Source organism: Berghia stephanieae, chromosome 6 (genome assembly GCF_034508935.2).
Source record: "Berghia stephanieae isolate SIO BIC M18660-M18661 chromosome 6, UCSD_Bste_1.3, whole genome shotgun sequence".
Classification (NCBI taxonomy): Eukaryota; Metazoa; Mollusca; class Gastropoda; order Nudibranchia; family Aeolidiidae; genus Berghia; species Berghia stephanieae.
The window spans coordinates 46,130,273-46,150,272 of NC_088365.1; the positions used below are offsets into that span (position 1 = coordinate 46,130,273).

Sequence of the window (20,000 nt, forward strand, 5' to 3'; positions counted from 1 at the left end):
TGGACTTGTTATTTTTGTTATTTATTCAAAGGATCGATTATTCACTAGATAGCAAAGAGAGAGAGAGAGAGAGAGAGAGAGAGAGAGAGAGAGAGAGAGAGAGAGAGAGAGAGAGAGAGAGAGAGAGAGAGAGAGAGAGGTCAATATTGCCACTTATTGTGTTCCTCAGTTGCTATAAATATAATAATAATAATTGTTAAACAGTATGTCAAACTACTCCTGAATATGGGACTAGTTGGTGAAATAATTAACTGATAGCTGTCCTGTTGTATGTGTGTGTCTGTGTGTATGTAGTGTGGAGAGAGAGAGAGAGAGAGAGAGAGAGAGAGAGAGAGAGAGAGACAGGTCAATATTGCCACTTATTGTGTTCCTCAGTTGCTATAAATACAATAATAATAATTGTTAAACAGTATGTCAAACTACTCCTGAATATGGGACTAGTTGGTGAAATAATGTAACTGATCAGCTGTCCCTGCTTGTATGTGTGTGTCTGTGTGTATGTGTGTGTGTGTGTGTGAGAGAGAGAGAGAGAGAGAGAGAGAGAGAGAGAGAGAGACAGGTCAATATTGCCACTTATTGTGTTCCTCAGTTGCTATAAATATAATAATAATATTGTTAAACAGTATGTCAAACTACTCCTGAATATGGGACTAGTTGGTGAAATAATGTAACTGATCAGCTGTCCCTGCTTGTATGTGTGTGTCTGTGTGTATGTGAGAGAGAGAGAGAGAGAGAGAGAGAGAGAGAGAGAGAGGGAAAGACACAGAGAGAGAGAGAGAGGGAAAGACACACAGAGAGAGAGAAGAGAGAGAGAGAGAGAGAGAGAGAGAGAAAGACACACACACACAGAGAGAGAGAGAGAGAGAGAAAGACACAGAGAGAGAGAGAGAGAGAAGGGGGAGGGGGGGTTGATCGAGACAGACATATATATATATATATATATATATATATATATATATATATATATATATATATATATATATATATATTATATATATATATATATATATATTATAGATAGATAGATATTTTCTTTTATTTATTCAAAGTATTGATTATTCACTTCATAGCATAGAGAGAGAGACAGGTCAATCTTGCCACTTGTGTTCCTCAGTTGCTATAATAATAATAATAATAATAATAATAATAATAATAATAATAATAATAATAATAATAATAATAATAATAATAATAATAATAATAATAATAAAATAACAATAGCTTACATTTACATAGCACCAACATCTCATTGCTATGAGCTCTAGGCTCTTAGATAATGACTTGCTGCAGGGAATGGTGAGGATGGGGGGGGGGGGTGGTTGGAGGTGAATAGATTATATCATTGCAGAAAATGCTTGTAAAACAATGATATTATATTATTTCACCTCACATTTGATCACAAAAACAATCTTGTTCTCGACTGCGTGCATCCTTTCTTTCCCCCCAACTCGCTGATTAATAAATCATTAAAATGCCTTTTATCAACTGTAACCCTGAAATCGATAACCTGAGAGCGAAAACAAGGGCTGCGTGAACAGCTCTTATTAACCAGTTAACTGCCGTACTCTGGAAAAAAAAACAACCCAAAAAACACGTATTTAAAAAATTTGGCCATAAATATCGATCGATTTTAATGACCCTCATCTTGGCCAAAAAAAAAAAAAAAAAAAAAAAAACACCCTCTAAGACTTCGTGAGGTCCCGGGTTTGAATTTGGGGGGTTTTTTTCGTTGTCAAGATGAGGGTCATTTAATAAATCAATCGATACTTGAAAGACGAGTTTTCTGGCCAAATGTTTAAATACGTATACGACAGTTAAATGGTTAACTACACTGGACCGGAGTTCAGGAAAACAACACCATCAGCAACAACAACAGACAGCAATCGGATTTTCATTTAATTTTTAAAAAATTATTATTTAAAGAATGCGATCGCTTATCCTTCCCTTCCGCCTTTCTTTTTTATTATTCCTCCTATTATCATTGTCAACCAATCAAAACGCATTAAACTCCCGAAGCGTTTCAAAATCGACAACCGATTGGTTGAAGAAAAGTTGTAAAAAGCGCAAAGGGAACGCCTGTCAAGGGAACGAGGTACATTGCCTGATCGATAAAATGTGTTTTGCTTCAACGGTAAGCACAACAGCCACAAGATGACATATTATTGCCGAAGGGTGCCGTTCACTGTAATTCAGGCCACCGCCTCCAACTACTACTTCTTCCTCTTTATCAATTTCTAAGTCATTATAGCCCCCAACCCCCCCCCCCCCCACCCCTCTACGGAAATTCTGTTTTCTATCATCATCACCATCATCATATTTTCGTCGTTGTCATTACCATCATTGGCATTTTAAGAAAGAGGAGTTGAAAGGCTGTACAGTTGAAGTATAGTGTATGTCTATGCATACATAGGTTTCAGTCCTATAACTCTATAAAAGAATGGAGCAGACAAATATAAATCCTTTTTAATAGAAAAACATTTCCTATATCCATGAACTCATCAATAAAGGCTTAAATTCTCATCAGAGAACGACAGAAGTCTGATCGGGCAAGGCTAATCCTGATCTCTTAGAAAATGTTTTCTTCTTCTTCTTCCTCCTCCTCCTTCTTCTCCTCTTCCAAAGAGGTGGCGTGAATCACTTTACTTCAACAATCGCTTCAAATCAAAAATATGGATCATGGCTTATAAACAACGAATCACGCGGCAACTTAGGGTGTCTCAACATAACACAATCCGTGAACGGCCGTTGGGGTTCTTGAGGAATTTCGTGCCACACCACAAATCACCAAAATCTAAACTCACAAATAACGGTACTTGAACTAGAAGGGTGCTACAGACGGGTAAGAGTAGTTGTACACTTCCAATGAAATAGGAACCAGTTTTTTGACATCACACTTTTCTTCCCTATAGATAGTATGCGCTTGGTTAATAAGCTCACAACATTGCCATCCGGAAGTATAACGGACCAACACACAAAACTATGTGTAACCATGAACGTTTATAGTCTGGTTCATACAGTTTAGTGAGTAATACTCATAAACGTGGATGGCAAAAAACAAAAACAAAGACCTTAGTGACGTCATCTTCGTTCTATCTATATATAGTATGCGTTTGGTTAAGAAGCTCATAACATTGCCATCGGGAAGTATAACTGACCAAAACACAAAACTCTGTGTAACATGGAACGTTTATAGATAGTTCGAAGATGACGTCACTCATTGTCTTATTAATAATAATAATAATATAATAATAATAATAATAATAATAATAATAATAATAATAATAATAATAATAATAATAATAATAATAATAATAATAATAATAATAATGCTGAAAACTTATATTGCGCTATAACTCCGAGACACCAGACTCTAAGCGCTTAAATTACAAATTACTTTGTTATTGTTTTTTGCCATCCGCGTTTATGAGTACTTCTCACTAAACTATATTAACCAGACTATAAACCTTCAAGGTTACACACAGTTTTGTGTGTTGGCCAGTTTTACTTCCGGATGGCAATGTTATGAGCTTCTTAGCCAAGCGCATACTATCTATAGTCTGGTCAATACAATTTAGTGAGAATTACTCATAAACGCGTATGAAAAAAAAACCAGAAAAAAAAAAATAACAAAGACCTGAGTGACGTCAACTTCGTTCTATCTATTGCAATGGACGTTCACCTTCCTCCGCAATAAATAAATAGGTGTCAAGTTCAGCGGAACAAAAAGTCACAGGTCAAGTCTTTAAACAAAGACCTCCACGCTCGGGAGGCTCCCCCCCCCCCCCCCCCCCCCTTGGTCAAATCTACAAGGGCTGCCAACGTTGTGACATAGAAATCGTTGTGTGTACATTACACATTAATGATATACCACATTATCAGTCAAGAGCTAGGACTTCATAGATGTCGCTGGTTAATAGTCATTGGTAAAGAAAGTTTTTTTGTTTTTTTTTTACCACAGTCGTAATGACTTATTAACGCAGCAGTACTCGCAACACTTCAAACCTTATCGATACGTTTATAATAATAAAAATAACAACAACAACAACAATAATAATAATAATAATAATAATAATAATAATAATAATAATAATAATAATAATAATAATAATTATAACAATAATAATCTTTAAAATAATAGTTTTATCATTATTATCAGAACAGCGTATTATCATCATCTGTCCTTAAGGACAACAAAATAGATATCTAAAAATATAAACCAAAAAAACAAATCATTTTTTTTCTTTATTAAAAAAAAACAAACAAACGATTATGTGAGTATCAATATGTACACCGTACTAAACAGGGACCTCAAACACCTCCAACTCAAATAACAAACAAAGGAAGACCTTACGTCCCTACCTATACATTTGGCAGAAGACGCGAAAAGGGGAGGGACTTTACACTTTACTACAATACAGCAAATCAAAGAACCAGCCGAGGCGCCCCAAAAGGACGATTAGGATGCGAAAGGCGCTAAACCACAAACCAACAAAAATCTAAACCCACAAGTGACGGAAGTCAAAGTGATACTAGGCTGCTAGAAGCTGTGGACTGTAAAAAGTAATAAGCAAAAATGTACGTAACAGCTTTAAAAAAGAACAAAATACCAAACACAGAACGTTTCAGGCTCAAAACCCTTCTTCAGCCAATAATAAAAAAACAATAATAAAGACACAAATACATTACTAAATACCAGATAGACGACAGTGATATTTTGTAGGACCTCTCTGTATAAAAATCTTGGAATTGAAGCTGTTATAATTTTTCTTATTTATTTCTTCTTAAAGTAACGGAACTAGAACTATGGGGAACTAAAAAGTGTGAGGGCGGGGGGGGGGGGGGGGGGGGGGGGGGGGGGGACTAAAGACCCTCAGTGTTTGGCAACCGTTGTTTGTAAATGTGTCTTTGCTTTGCTTGCCGCGTCATTCAACAATGTTGACCGAGTGATATCAGCCACCCCCTACTACTAGTTGACAACAGTGCCTCCTATCATTGATCTTAAAATTACTACACTATTAATAATATAATGTATACAATAATATATTATAATGTATATAATAATATATTATAGTGTATACAATAATATATTATAGTGTATATAATAATATATCATAATGTGTATATATATATATATATATATATATATATATATATATATATATATAAATAATATAGCATAGTGTATATAATGTACACAATAATATATTATAATGTCTATAATAATATATTATAATGTACACAATAATATATTATAATGTACACAGATATCGATCGATTTAAACGACCGTCACTTTGGCAAAAACTCTCAAACCCGGGACTTCGTGAAGTCTTCCTTGAAGTCCGAGGTTTGAGATTTTTTGCCTTTTAAATCGATCGATATTTGTGGGACGAGTCTTCTGGCCAAGTTTTTTTTCGAGTATGGCAGTTAATTGGTTACGACCCGTCGATGATGACTGTCCTCCTTATCGACGGCTTGGAGCAAACAAACAAACAAACAAAAAAAAAACCGTTAAGCATTGATCAGTGCGTTGCCGTATTCTAAAAAAAAAAAACAAACAAGTAATGGGCATGATCTAATTTAACTTTCCATGTGCTCGAGGTCATTGGTCACATTGCAAAATGTGCTCAAAGTGACCTACATAGTGAAAAGTGTTCACAGATTTTGAGCAAGCTACCATTATGATTGGTCATTGTGTTTAGCTTGACACATGGGTATGTTAACAGCTTTACAAAGCAGCGTGTTTACATTTGTTCAGAAATGTCCAATCGTTGGACAGCAACAAATCGCGTGATTGATGACTCGGTTGGACTAAAACATGAATATAGATCGCTCCCATTGAAATTTGAGTTGAACCGTAGTCATATTAAACTTATAGCCCGACACTGACCAAAAAATGACGTCAAAAGACAAGTCCTTGACCACAAAAGAAAACAAATCGTGAGTTGTATTCAATAGGTCAACCAATGGAATCACTTGTTTCCCTGAGCTCAACTAACATCCCACGAGACGATGCAAAAAACTAAAAAATGATGTCAAACTTAGAGGTTTCTATTGTCAGGCTATATGTTAACTCACTCAACCCTAACGCCGACTATCTAATTCCGTAGTTTACCGGGTTACTTTAACCCCATGCCTATTTATTACATTTTTATGAGACAAATTATAGCCTATTGTTTTTAGTTTTTGCATTTTAATGATAGATGAATAAAACTATCTACGTACATGCCTATTTTAAATACATTTTTTCCAATTTTGAAAAGTAGCAAAAATCTCTAGGATTGAGTGAGTTAACGATGGCTACGGTTGATCCCCTAAGGGACACGAAAGGTGGGGCGTCCAAAACAGACATGGAGAAATGAAAATGGCCAAGGACAGAAGCAGATGCCGGACACTCGAAGAGGCCCTGCGTTCCACAAGGAGCGAAGAGGATAAAAGCAAGTAAGTTAGTATTTAAAATTATATCCAGATAAACTGGTCCTTGAATTTTAATCGATCGATATTTGAAGGACGTGCTTTCTGACCAAAATTTTAAATACTTTGTTTATTATTTTTATTTTTTCTTCCATCTTCAGAATACGCAGCATGGACATTAAACATTATTATACTTGTTAACAGGAGAAGAAGGCGTTGAAAGGCAATTATACAAAAGAAGGTGGAGATTGATAGGACACACACATTGAGGACAATATCACAAGGACAGACAGCCCTGCAATGGAATTCATCCTGAAAGAGGGGGAAAAGGAAGACCAAGGTCAACCTGGAGGAGAGACCTTCCGGTAGAGCTGGAGAGGTCTGGGATGCACTACCGGCAGGAGATGGAAAGACTGGCCAACGACAGAAGAGGATGGAAAAGTTTCATCTGTGGTCAATACCCGCTGTGAGATGAGGACTGAAGAAGAAGAAGAAGAAGAAGAAGAAGAAGAAGAAGAAGAAGAAGAAGAAGAAGAAGAAGAAGAAGAAGAAGAAGAAGAAGAAGAAGAAGAAGAAGAAGGAAGAGGAGGAGGAGGAGGAGGAAGGCAAAGAGCAAAATTTTCATCCTAAGCTTATGAGGGAAATATATTATTCTAACAACAGTGTTTAAGGTGGCTATCTAGTGTATGTAGGGGAGGGAGTGACAGATGTGAGATAAGTGCTAATTCCGACATCTTTCAGTTAAAAAATAAATAAATTGTATTTGTTTAACATTTGTTTTGCTCATCACTGAAAGGACAAAAATGGCAACAGCTGTTTGCTACTTGGCGATGAGATAAATAGGGTATGGAAAAGTGCCAGATGAAAACAGAATAAAATGTCACGGGGTCAGTTGCCAAAATCACGATCCAATCGACACGACACCCTCCGCCTGGCCGACAGTGCAGTCGGTTGTGCAACCGTTCGCTTACCACCCCCCCCCCCCTCTCTCTCTCTCTCTCTCTCTCTCTCTCTCTCTCTCTCTCTCTCTCTGTGTGTGTGTGTGTGGTGATGATGATGATGAAATATATAGATAGTATGCGCTCCGCTCAGAAGCTCACAAATTTGCATTCCGGAAGTACAAAGGACCAACACACAAATCTATGTGTAACCTTGAACGTTTATAGTCTGGTTAATACAGTTTAGTGAGAATTACTCATTAACGCGGACGGTAAAAAAAAATAAAAATAAAATAAAATAAATGTTAAACAATAACAAAGACCAGAGTGAAATACTCTTCACAGTCGTAACGTCACTTCCTTCCTAATGACGCACGGAAACTACTGGCTCTAAACCATTGGAACAATGGCGAACGCCGTATGAAATATTTCTCCGGCGAGCATAAAAGCGTATCCAGAGGGAAAAAAACACATAAATTGACTTTTACACATTCTGATCACAAGGCATATGAAAAGTTCTAGCCAGCATGAAAAATAAAAAGTAATGATTTTCTTTGTTTAGAACCAAGATGGCTGCCGTTGCCGGGCGGCGTGACATCAGACTATTGAATCGTATCAACTTCGTCCTATCTATACAAGGGAAATTCCATGAAAATGTCAACCGAAGGGGTGTTTTACAAATTCTTAAGAACATATTAAAATTTTGTACCAATTTGTTGGAAAATCATTCAGGATTATGAATATAAGGATATGTCGTGCATATTTGTGGTACAGGATGCTTATTATAGCTTTATGTAAGGGCATCCCCTATTTGAAGAACGAAAAGAATATTTTCTCAATATTATAAATCTTGCAATTTCTACAAAATTATAGCCACCTTTGCTTTTGTTTATTGATATTAAAACAATTATGAGTATCAGAAACCTATATAAACATTCAAATTTATGATTTTAATGAAATGTTGTCCTCATCTGTCGTTTTAATGACCTTGGGAAATTGTATGTCAGTCCGTTACCATAAAAACAGTATTTTTTCATCTACGAAAGATGTGATTGTTGTACAGACTCACTATTTCAGATTTTCTGTTCTTACATGAATGGCTTTAGCATTGTAAGATAATTTTTCAAGAAATTTATCATTTAAGGTACTTTTGTTGGGTAACGGACTGACATTTTTAAGGGTAACGGACTGACAGTAACAGACTGACTAATTCTATTTTAATTCAAAGACAATATATAAAAGTTGTTTTTTAAGTCTCAAGAGTAATGTCCACTCCAATGTGTTTCAACTGATCAGACAGCCATTTTATAAACATTTGGATCATAAAATTTCAAACACTTGTCTTCAACATCAAGCCTGCTATTTTTCAATAGGTAAGTTGAATCTTTTAAAGCTTATGAATCTTTTGATCACTTGAAGATTTTTGCTATGTTTGAATTGAGGGAAAAACACTGTTTATTTTTCTATAATATCCTTATGACAATGGAGCCAGTAGTAGTCGTCTGTTAACGGGGCAAGAAGCCATGGGAGAAAAAAAAAAAAGAAATCAAACATTTAAATTAATGTGGAAAACTTTTGAGTCACTGAGGCTTTAAATGTAGTGGGTCAGCAAGCTGTTTAGCTGTGTATAATGTCAATATTTTAGTTGTTACAAAGTAATGTGATACAAGTTAGAAATGAGTTTTATTTTCTTAGTTTTGCTGTATTATTTTTAAGAAAACAAGATTTGCTTTTTATTCCGATTTGACTTTCATAGCTTATGATGTAATTTTGCTCAATTTTCTTTATTCACAGGTTCAAGATGCCTACTCTATCCATGGTTCAAATTATCAAGAAAGACTGAAAACTGATGGACATTACATTGTTTAGGAAAAAGGCAACAAAAAGCAGGAGTCCCAAAGAAAACTTGAAAATGATTGTAAAGGACGCTTAAAAGAAATAACAGGTTTTTCAAGCAAAATGGAAAAAAAAAGAGAAAAGCTGATCAATCTACAACTCCAAAAGAAAGTAAACCAAGCACACCTAATCCACATCTGCCTCACATTTCAGCACAGGAAAGTAAACTACTGAATTCAACTTTGAGTCTACAATCCTCCCAAAAATTTTTAAAAAAAATTAAACTCTGCCTGTACTGCTAAGGGCATCCATCAACCAATGGTTTTTGAAATATTTTAATCATGGAAATGGGCATTCAAGATGAAATAAAATAATTTTATCACAAATTCCTATTTGGACAAGAAGTACTCTTGGCGAGCACCAAGGGAAAAAGTTTCATAATTGTGAGAGATGAAAAAAGAAAAAGGACGTAAATTAAAAAAAAGTTTCCTGTAAAACAACCCTGAAAAAGAGGTTGTCGATTGTTAGTGAATTTCATCCAGGAATCAAAATTGGCTTAAGTTTATTTTGCTCCCTCAGAACCTCAGAATGTACTTCGAAGATAAATCCCACAATCTGCATAGGAAAATTGTAACAATCAAGGATCAGGATAAAATGGTCCAAATGAAATTTTTGAAGATCTTTCTCAGATCCTTTTCTGGCTTTCTGGCCAAAAGCAGATGAGGAAGAGATTGACTGCCAATACATTTTCTATCGCCCAGTTTGCCTTGACGGGCATGGCCTATTGACAATTCCTAAGCTTGAGGAATCAAGATGAAATACAGAATAAAAATTAAGCTTCAAAAATAAGAACCAAAAGAATGTTAAACTTTCTCCAGTTTTAAAGTCCTTTCATATCTACATTTAAAAAAAAAATGATAATTTAATTTCATAGTTGAAATAAAGTTCCCGTTTGACTTTGACAGAATAGATTTCAACTCTACGAATCATTATTTCATTATTTAATTTTGAAAAAAGCAAAGTTGGGATTGAGGTAATCAGATGTCACCCATCGAGTTACTCATCATGCCCAATGTAGCTTGACATCCATATAAGGAAGAGTATTGGTTTGATCAATCACACTGGATATTCAGTGTTGCTCATAATTACATAATGTGTTCTTTGCTCTGGATTTTATGTAGTAACCGTTATTCTGGGTAATAAAATTCAGAGGTGTCAGTCCGTTACCATCGATTTGTCAGTCTGTTACCGACACTTTTTTCTAAGACTGCAGATTCAAATTTTGGACAATCTTTTAAATATTGCTAGTGGGTTGTAGAACAACATCTCGTGGTTACTATAAAAGAACATATTTGTTACTGGAAGGTTTAACTTCAGAAAGTTTGATCCATCTACATATAAAATTGAAAAAGATGGATTTTCTGATGTCAGTCCGTTACCAACATTATAATGTCAAAAACATTCAAGTTGATAAAGATTCATCTTTATCCTTTTGATATATGATAAGGGCGGACATGATACATGTCGATGGGAAATATTAGCTCCATACAATAAATACATTGCATTTCAGAGCACGAAATGTATGCATTTTTGGTCTGATTTGTCAGTCCGTTACCCGTGGAATTTCCCACAAACGAGTTATAGTTTTGATGACGCAAGTTGCTGTGTAATGTTACCAAAGAGCAGATGTTGTTTTTGTTTGTTCTGAATGCAACAAGCGATAGTAATAGATAGTGGCCTACTTAGCCTCCGCAAGACACCATCGCCAACTATTATTACATATTATGTATATATATTATATTCCTAGCAGATTAGAGAGTGATACAGTACTATTATTGGTTTGAAGTGCTGTAGCGTGCCCTGATTGGCCGCTAAACGAGGTCATGGCACATTGCCGTACTATTATCACAGTTAAACATAAACACTTTGTACATACTTAATTTACGGTACATGGAAAACTCGGGATGTGTTTAAAGGACGGACGTGACAAACGGATAAAAAAATAATAGAAGAATGGAAAAGACAATGATAGAAGAGAAGAAAAAAAAAAGCGAGGAAGAGAGACGCATGCGCACAATCAACATGACGTTCTCTCTCTAACAACTTTTCCGCCGGTGACGTCACAGACTATGGGTGACGTCCAATCGAGAGACGCTACTCTTCCGCTAATCTCATTCCCTATATGTACAACTACAAAAAGATTTTAAATTCTTCATAAACCATCTCCATAAGACTATATACATCATGCATTTAAACGTTAACAGACTAAGTGCTTATAATTACTATTATTACATTTGTGTACACTTGACATTTTATTGGAGTATATCAAACTGGACCACTTGATGAACTAAACATACTGAAACAATGTGAGGCAAAGCAAGTCGCTTAAGTTATGTAAGACACTGTCTGCACTCTAATTTACATTGTATAAAGCATTTTAAACTTTAACAGGGCTGCCAGTTTGGCATATCCTTTCTTCTTTTTTTCTTTTTAAACTTTCTTTCTTCAATTAATTAAGCAATATGGCATGTATCAAAAATATTTAACAAGGAATATTTAATACTGGCCATTTAGCCTATTTCCCGTAACTTTTCATGATTTATACCCCTCCCCCCCAAAAAAAAATAATACTGACATGATTTACAAATTTAACAGAATTTCTTTCTTTAAAAATAAATAATACAGGGAACTATTTGTAAACATTTAAGTATCGTAAATAGGTATATTTACATAATGTAACAAAAAGATTCCTGTTGTAAAGGCCAATTTTTTCCTAGCTTTATTTCTTAACATTAACTGGCAGCATTCTCTGATTTGTACGGTATCTTATTCACAAAAAGGATCATGTTACGTGGCAACACATAGCCATAGCCCATCTTTATTACTCAATTGAAAATTATATTAATATATTTTGTACCATATCACAGGAGTAAGATGAACAACAACAAAAAAGTACTGTTCAAAAGAGTCAGATATTTTCAGACAAAACTTTTTTTTAAAGTAAGAAAAAAAATTAAAAGAAACACACGCAATACTCACATTTTCATGATCCATATGCCTTAACATGCATATCTCTCTGTATGTTCTTTTGGCATGAATTGCTGTTTGAAAAGGCCGGGCCAGTTTCTTAATGGCCACCTTGAGATCTTTCTTTCTGTCATAAGCCGATCTGGGGAAGATCAAGGGTACAAACAGATGGAATTAAACAAAACAAAAAGAAAGACTCCTCTGGTAGTGCATCTTGGTAGATATAGATCAACTGTCATTAACCCTCTCCTTACCAACTATAGGAAAATCGTCTCATTCGTTACATTACAACCAACATTTTTCTTATTCAAATTTCTTTTGTACATCATAAAATTTTAAGAAAATGAACAGTGTGTTGTAGAGCATGTTTTGCTAAAGAAATTATGTATCGCAAGAATTTTACTGCTATTACGTCTGAGTGATAAAAAATCTATTTTGTGTTAGCTGAGTGTGAAGTTTTGGGGAAAATCTTGAAAATGGCTGGTAAGGAGAGGGTTAATCGATACATTATTGCATCAATGGCTCTGAGGCAGCAGCAGCTTCCAATGGTGCTCACACTAATATGTTATGACGTTCCAATGGTGCTCACACTAATATGTTATGACGTTCCAATGGTGCTCACACTAATATGTTATGACATTCCAATGGTGCTCACACTAATATGTTATGACGTTCCAATGGTGCTCACACTAATATGTTATGACGTTCCAATGGTGCTCACACTAATATGTTATGACGTTCCAATGGTGCTCACACTAATATGTTATGACATTCCAATGGTGCTCACACTAATATGTTATGACGTTCCAATGGTGCTCACACTAATATGTTATGACGTTCCAATGGTGCTCACACTAATATGTTATGACGTTCCAATGGTGCTCACACTAATATGTTATGACGTTCCAATGGTGCTCACACTAATATGTTATGACGTTCCAATGGTGCTCACACTAATATGTTATGACGTTCCAATGGTGCTCACACTAATATGTTATGACATTCCAATGGTGCTCACACTAATATGTTATGACATTCCAATGGTGCTCACACTAATATGTTATGACGTTCCAATGGTGCTCACACTAATATCTTATGATGATCTATGCAGGACGAAAAAATCGCCACAATGTACCACTCAATTAGATGCTCTGCAGTTACGGGCTCTTGACCACAACGGGTACAGACACGCTGGACATGTGGCAAATCCCCACTGATGCCATGAGTGTGTCGTTAAGCAGGTTCTCGACCGAAGCTGATTGGCTGTGGCCCAATGTCTCCTCTTGGCTGGTAGAAAAGCCTGGCAACTTCTCCCCCAGTTTCCCACAACGGCTTCATGTTGGATAGGTGGCAAGTCCTCACTGATTAAGTGAGTGAGCTGTTAAGCAGGTTCTCAACCAAAGCTGATTGACTGCCACCCAAATTCTCCTCTTAGCTGGTGGAAAAGCCTGGCAACTCCCCCCCCCCCCCAGTTTCGAGGAGCCAATGTCCCCATGAGTATTCACTTGTTGCTTCATTATCCCGTTAAGAGCCAGTCAAAGAGAGCAATACAGATGCTTATGTATCATGCATGATAATGAAGAAACATTTGAAAACAGGATTCTGAAAAAGCTGTGGCACGGATAACTTGCCGCACTTAGACTATTAATATAAATGGGCCATCATTCAAGAGGATGATTTTAAATTTTAAGGGATACTAGATCAACCCAATTAGCAAAAGAATAAGTTTAAATAAGTTATAAGGGGGGTAGCGTGGCTCAGCGGTACAGTCTTTGCTTCGTACCCGAAAAGTACCAAGTTCAATTACTTGCCGCTGCGCTGTGTGGCCTTGAGCAAGTCACCTCGCCTTAGCTCAATTTGCGGCGCTGCACTGCGGCTGATACCTGGGTTATTCCAGTCTTCCCTTTGAATAGACCCTAGAGAAAAATTTCCCCTATGGGATGAATAAAGGGAATTTTATCTTATTTATTTTATTTTTTTATAAAAGCTTTTAGACTCCGAACGCACATCCTTGTTTGGACCTAAAAATGTTTGCCTTTCATCTCAATCACTGTTTAAACAAGCACTAAACACTTTATGTATTTTGACCAAGCATGCAAAACTTTTTGATAAAATCTGTATGCCTAAAAAATGCCAGCTTGATTTGTGAGAATCCCTGTGCACTCTGAGCATTTACTTTTGCATCGACCTCGCGTGTCCGTAACCCATTATCTACTGGAGCCAAGCCGACCATTCGGAGAAATAGAGCTCAAGTTTATTTTCCCGAACGTTCGGAGAAATAGAGCTGTCCATATCTTGATGTTCTCCTGTCATTCTTTTGTCTTTCTCTTCTCCGTGCCTTGCCTTGTATTACTAAATGTTATGAATACCTGATGCAATTATTTTTTTCTGAGATAAATCCATTCAGAATTAAGAAAAACCTTAAGAATAATAATTAAACCTCGAGTAAACCACGCTTCCCTCTGCTCTCCCTCCTACTCATAATTTCAACGATGATGACCCGACTTAAAAGAAAGGTAAAGAACATTACACAATAGACAAAGAGTAAGAGTGTAGTCAAAGTGCAAAAAGCTAACACTTCGATAGGCAAAATTTATTACCAATAAAAAATATGGGATGGAAAGTGTATTTGGTTCGATAGAGTTAGAACCGGTCATCGTCATAGTCGTAGTCTTGTCATCTTCTCTGTCTCTCTCATTCTCATAATCATCATGTTGTTTGGGTTCGTGTGCCCTCGCCCTCAGCAGTGCTCTGCATTGCTCGCGTGGTTAGCAAGAGTAATCAAATAAAAATATGTTTGGCAAAAGCAGGGTGGGCAATGGGACGTCTTAAATGCAATACAACCGTAAAATTAGTAAATCACGACTTACACGACTTGGCCGTATGCGCCCATCCCAACCGGATTTTGGATCGTGTATCTCTCGGGCACCTCCCATACCGTTTTGTTCAATTCAACAGTAACCAAACCAGGCTTGCGAGTAGGAGCCTGCGCCATTAGTCCATAAACAACCAGAAATCAAAACACGAAATGCACAACGTGAAGGCAGTTGTTTTGAGTCTTATATTCCAGAAATTCCAAAAATATAATTTCCGTCACCACAGATTTTCCCAACACACAAAACACTGACTAACAACTTGACATCATCCACTTCCGGTTGTTGATTCTTGCATGAAGAAGATCACACATTTCCTTCATCTAGCCACTCCCACGCCTCGTTCTGAAAAAAGTCCGCGAAATTAAAGGGGAGGCAAGAGAAAATCAGCTGATCGTTAAAATAGTAACAGAAAAGTGGAGGTGCTCGGCAATGAATGCAAGAAAGACATTTAAAACGCCGTAAAAATGTTTAAAAATCACTAAATGTTATAATTACCATCCATAACAACCTGTCAAATTCACATATGTAAGATGTCAAGCCAAAATTAATAATAAAATAATAAAGAACACGATTGACCGGTGGTCCGTTGACTACACATGCATACGAGTACCAGAAATATTTTGTAAACAATGTAACACAATATAATGTGTAAGTTTCAAAGCAAATGCAACCACAAATAACATCAAAGAACAATGTGGGACTACTGTTTTAATTTCATAAAACCAAACGTATATTTTCTGCCCCGATATTGAACGTGTAGTTAGTATGTATCGTACAAACAACATTCGTTTAGACAGGTAGTCGGGATTCTAGCGCCAGTTTTATTTGGGCAACCATGATTGGGATTTCACTCAATGCACTTATTATTATTAATTATTATTATTATTATTATTATTATTATTATTATTATTATTATTATTATTATTATTATTATTATTATTATTATTATTATTATTATTATTATTATTATTATTATTATTATTATTATTATTATTATATTATAATAATAATAATAATAATAATAATAATAATAATAATAATAATAATAATAATAATAATAATAATAATAATAATAATAATAATAATAATAATAATAATAATAATAATAATAATAATAATAATAATAATAATAATAATAATAATAATAATAATAATAATAATAAGCAGTTAAAAGGATATAGTCTTTGGTGTATAAGTGCATATGTACAATATTTCTTATAATAAATGCTTCAAATCAAAACAAAACTAAAAAAAAATAAAAATAAAGAATAAATGAATAAAAATATCTATTTGGGCATTTACTTACATTAATAGTCTTGAAAATCACAATCACAATCCATGAAAATTAAATATCCCAAAATCCGAAGAAGACATGAATTTAATCCAAAATCCAACACAGGAATGTATTTTAATAGGAGACAGATATCCTATTAAAACCATAGCATTACTTGCAAACAACAATACCCCACTCTGCGTTTAACGGGCTTGTGGCCGTCACATTGTAAATTGTGGCCGCATTAGGGTAATCCGTGTCCTAAAGACTGACATACTGACATACAATCAATGAGAACTATAAAGAATCCATTCTAGAATTCAACTACAAACTGAAAAGCATGATAAATATCACTCTCTCAAATAATTTCCTTTGCTCAGGTTCACTCACACTCTCCTTTATTGCAAAACATTGATAAGTGAGATAAAGTTTGTATTTCAATTATAAACTTAATCACATAACCTAAATGATGGAGAATAAAAACAGCTAATTATAAAAAAAATTCACAGATCAAGTTATCTATTTGAACTCCGCATATTTAGCTTAATTACTCATTGACCATATATTTTTTTAAATGGCATTGTTTCATTTAAACAAGACCATGACGCTTATGCCTGGACCGGGTATTCACAAATTCTGCTTTTGTGTTCCACTTTTCGAATCGAATTAATCTCTATCTTATCCGTTTATTTGCAAATTTTCTGCACTTTATAAATAAGACCATAACGCTTATGTCTGGACCGGTTGTTCGCAAATTCTGCCTTTGTGTTCCACTGTTCGATTAGAATTAATCTCTATTTTATCCGTTTATTTGCAAAGTTTCTAGATTTTATAAAAAAGACCATAACGCTTATGTCTGGACCGGTTGTTCGCAAATTCTGCCTTTGTGTTCTACTGTTCGATTAGAATTAATCTGTTTTTTTCCGTTTATTTGCAAAGTTTCTGCACTTTATAAATAAGACCATAGCGCTTATGTCTGGACCGGGCATTCGCAAATTCTGCTTTTGTGTTCCACTTTTCGAATCGAATTAATCTCTATTTTATCCGTCTATTTGCAAAAATTCTGCACTTTATAAATAAGACCATAACGCTTATGTCTGGACCGGGCATTCGCAAATTCTGCTTTTGTGTTCCACTTTTCGAATCGAATTAATCTCTATTTTATCCGTCTATTTGCAAAGATTCTGTACTTTATAAATAGGACTATGACGCTTATGTCTGGACTGGGTATTCGCAAATTTTCCTTTTGTGTTCCACTTTTCGAATCGAAATAACATCTAGTCTATCCGTTTATTTGCAAAGTTTCTGCACTTTATAAATAAGACCATAACGCTTATGTCTGGACCGGGCATTCGCAGATTCTGCTTTTGTGTTCCACTTTTCGAATCGAATGAATCTCTATCTTATCCGTTTATTTGCAAAGTTTCTGCACTATATAAATAAGACCATAGCGCTTATGTCTGGACCGGGCATTCGCAAATTCTGCTTTTGTGTTCCACTTTTCGAATCGAATGAATCTCTATCTTATCCGTTTATTTGCAAAGTTTCTGCACTTTATAAATAAGACCATAACGCTTATGTCTGGACCGGGCATTCGCAAATTCTGCTTTTGTGTTCCACTTTTCGAATCGAATTAATCTCTATTTTATCCGTTTATTTGCAAAGATTCTGCACTTTATAAATAAGACCATGACGCTTATGTCTGGACCGGGTATTCGCAAATTCTCCTTTTGTGTTCCACTTTTCGAATCGAATTAATATCTAGTCTATCGGTTTATTTGCAAAGTTTCTGCATTTTATAAATAATAATAATTGTTCAAAATTTTACCTTACACCCGATATTACAAGTACAAGTGAGCCAGGTGAAGAAGATTGTCAAACAGTGTGACAGATGAAATAGGAAGAGAGAGAGAGATGGAGGGGGAGAGAGAGAGAGAGAGAGAGAGAGAGAGAGAGAGAGAGAGAGAGGGCAAGAGAGAGAGAGAGAGAGAGGGTAAGAGAGAGAGAGAGATATTCGTTTTTTGTTCAAAATCTCTCTCTCTCTCTCTCTCATTGCACAAGGTTGTCCTATTTACTACTATTTATCAAGAACAGCCAAGCTGGCAACCCAGTCTCTGTATAAACTAAGCAAGATGGCAACAGGGACCTCGCTCCTTATCCAATGCCGAAGCTTTAGTTTGAGTCAAACGGTTTTGTTTAAAAAAAAAACCACCCAAAATAAGTTCGTGTCGTAAGTGATGGAAGTTGAAGTCGGCTTATTATAAAATCGTTTTTATGGTCTGTTTGGATTACCCTTTTTAAATAGAAAAAGTGAATATAACATAAACTTGAAGAATAGGCAAGCTAAATGAAATTTAAATTGACTGATTAAATGAGTACGCGAGGCTGAGTTGCGAACGACCACTGGGTTCCGACATTCCGATCCCAGTGTCATTCATGTTCACCGTACCGTGTTACTGTCTACACACTACACTGCATTGTTAGTGACTGGTCATGTCTTTTTTGTTTGTATGTTTTACGCAAGCTTAATAAAAATTAAATTGACTGATTAAATGAATACGTGAGGCAGAGTTGCGAACGACTCATGGGTTCCGACATTCCGATCCCAGTGTCAGTCATGTTCACCGTACTGTGTTACTGTCTACACACTACACGGCATTGTTAGTGACTGGTCATGCCTGTTTTGTTTGTATGTTTCTTTTAATATGGGTCAATTTACAAAGAATAATAATAGAAATGTTCAAAACAAAAACTAGATTCACTATTACGTGCCTGTAATGAAGTGCTTTCCACAAACCGTGAGCGAGAATGATGGTGGAGATAATGGCAACCATGTGGGTTTGTTATTGTTTCCTACCTCCGTCAACCCGCGCATCCAGTTGCGCACCCACGCTGATTCTAACCAATTGTCTTCAACGAAACATTGATGGAAGGTAGACAACTGCAAGAAAACATTGCAACCACTAAAGTACTATACGAGTTCTGTACCGTTTACTTAGAGAAGAACTCAATCGCTCTAAAGATTTTGATCAGAGGTATGGCATTTGTTCCATTGTTTCATGCTCAGAATGATTCGAATTCCCCAATCTTTTTGTGTGATCTTGAACAAATTACCTCGCTCACAGCTCACAGTCACTGGCTCACACCAGGGTTTATCTCGAGTAATCCCTTAGAACAGGCCTGAAAGAAAAAATATTCCCCCGGATTTGAATAAAAGAATTTTTTTCTCTCGTTTGTTTATCTAAATTAAGGAAAATGTAATAATGAATAAAGAAAGAAAGGAAGGGGGGGGGGGGTGGATCAAAGAAGCTTCCAATAAAATATCAAGGTCGTCTTAATCTACCAATATTATAAGAATTATTTGTCTTAGTGGTCATAATGGTTGAATAGATGTAGGATTTATATATATATATATATATATATATATATATATATATATATATATATATATATATATATATATATATATATATATATGTGTGTGTGTGTGTGTGTTATATATATATATATATAAATATATATATATATAATTTGTTTGTTATTTTTAAGGCGTTTTTTTTTTTTTTTGTTTACGGCAAAGATTACAAAAAGTTGTTGAACTTGTGACCCATGACATCAGCAGCCAAACTTAATATGGA

The 20,000-nt window shown here is 35.4% G+C and overlaps 1 protein-coding gene across 1 annotated transcript in view; it reads right to left on the reverse strand.

Moving 5' to 3' along the window:
- The window catches only part of LOC144975128 (mitogen-activated protein kinase 14B-like), a 36,095-nt gene extending 20,733 nt beyond the window's left edge, over window positions 1–15,362 (reverse strand). The window contains exons 1-5 of the mRNA XM_078918900.1: window positions 15,084–15,362; window positions 12,222–12,355; window positions 9,143–9,158; window positions 6,040–6,060; window positions 2,779–2,796 (exon numbers count right to left, since the gene is read on the reverse strand). Coding sequence (XP_078775026.1) covers window positions 2,779–2,796; window positions 6,040–6,060; window positions 9,143–9,158; window positions 12,222–12,355; window positions 15,084–15,208 — 314 coding nt within the window. The 5' untranslated portion in view covers window positions 15,209–15,362. The remainder of the gene's footprint in view (window positions 1–2,778; window positions 2,797–6,039; window positions 6,061–9,142; window positions 9,159–12,221; window positions 12,356–15,083) is intronic.
- Window positions 15,363–20,000: the final 4,638 nt, after the last annotated feature.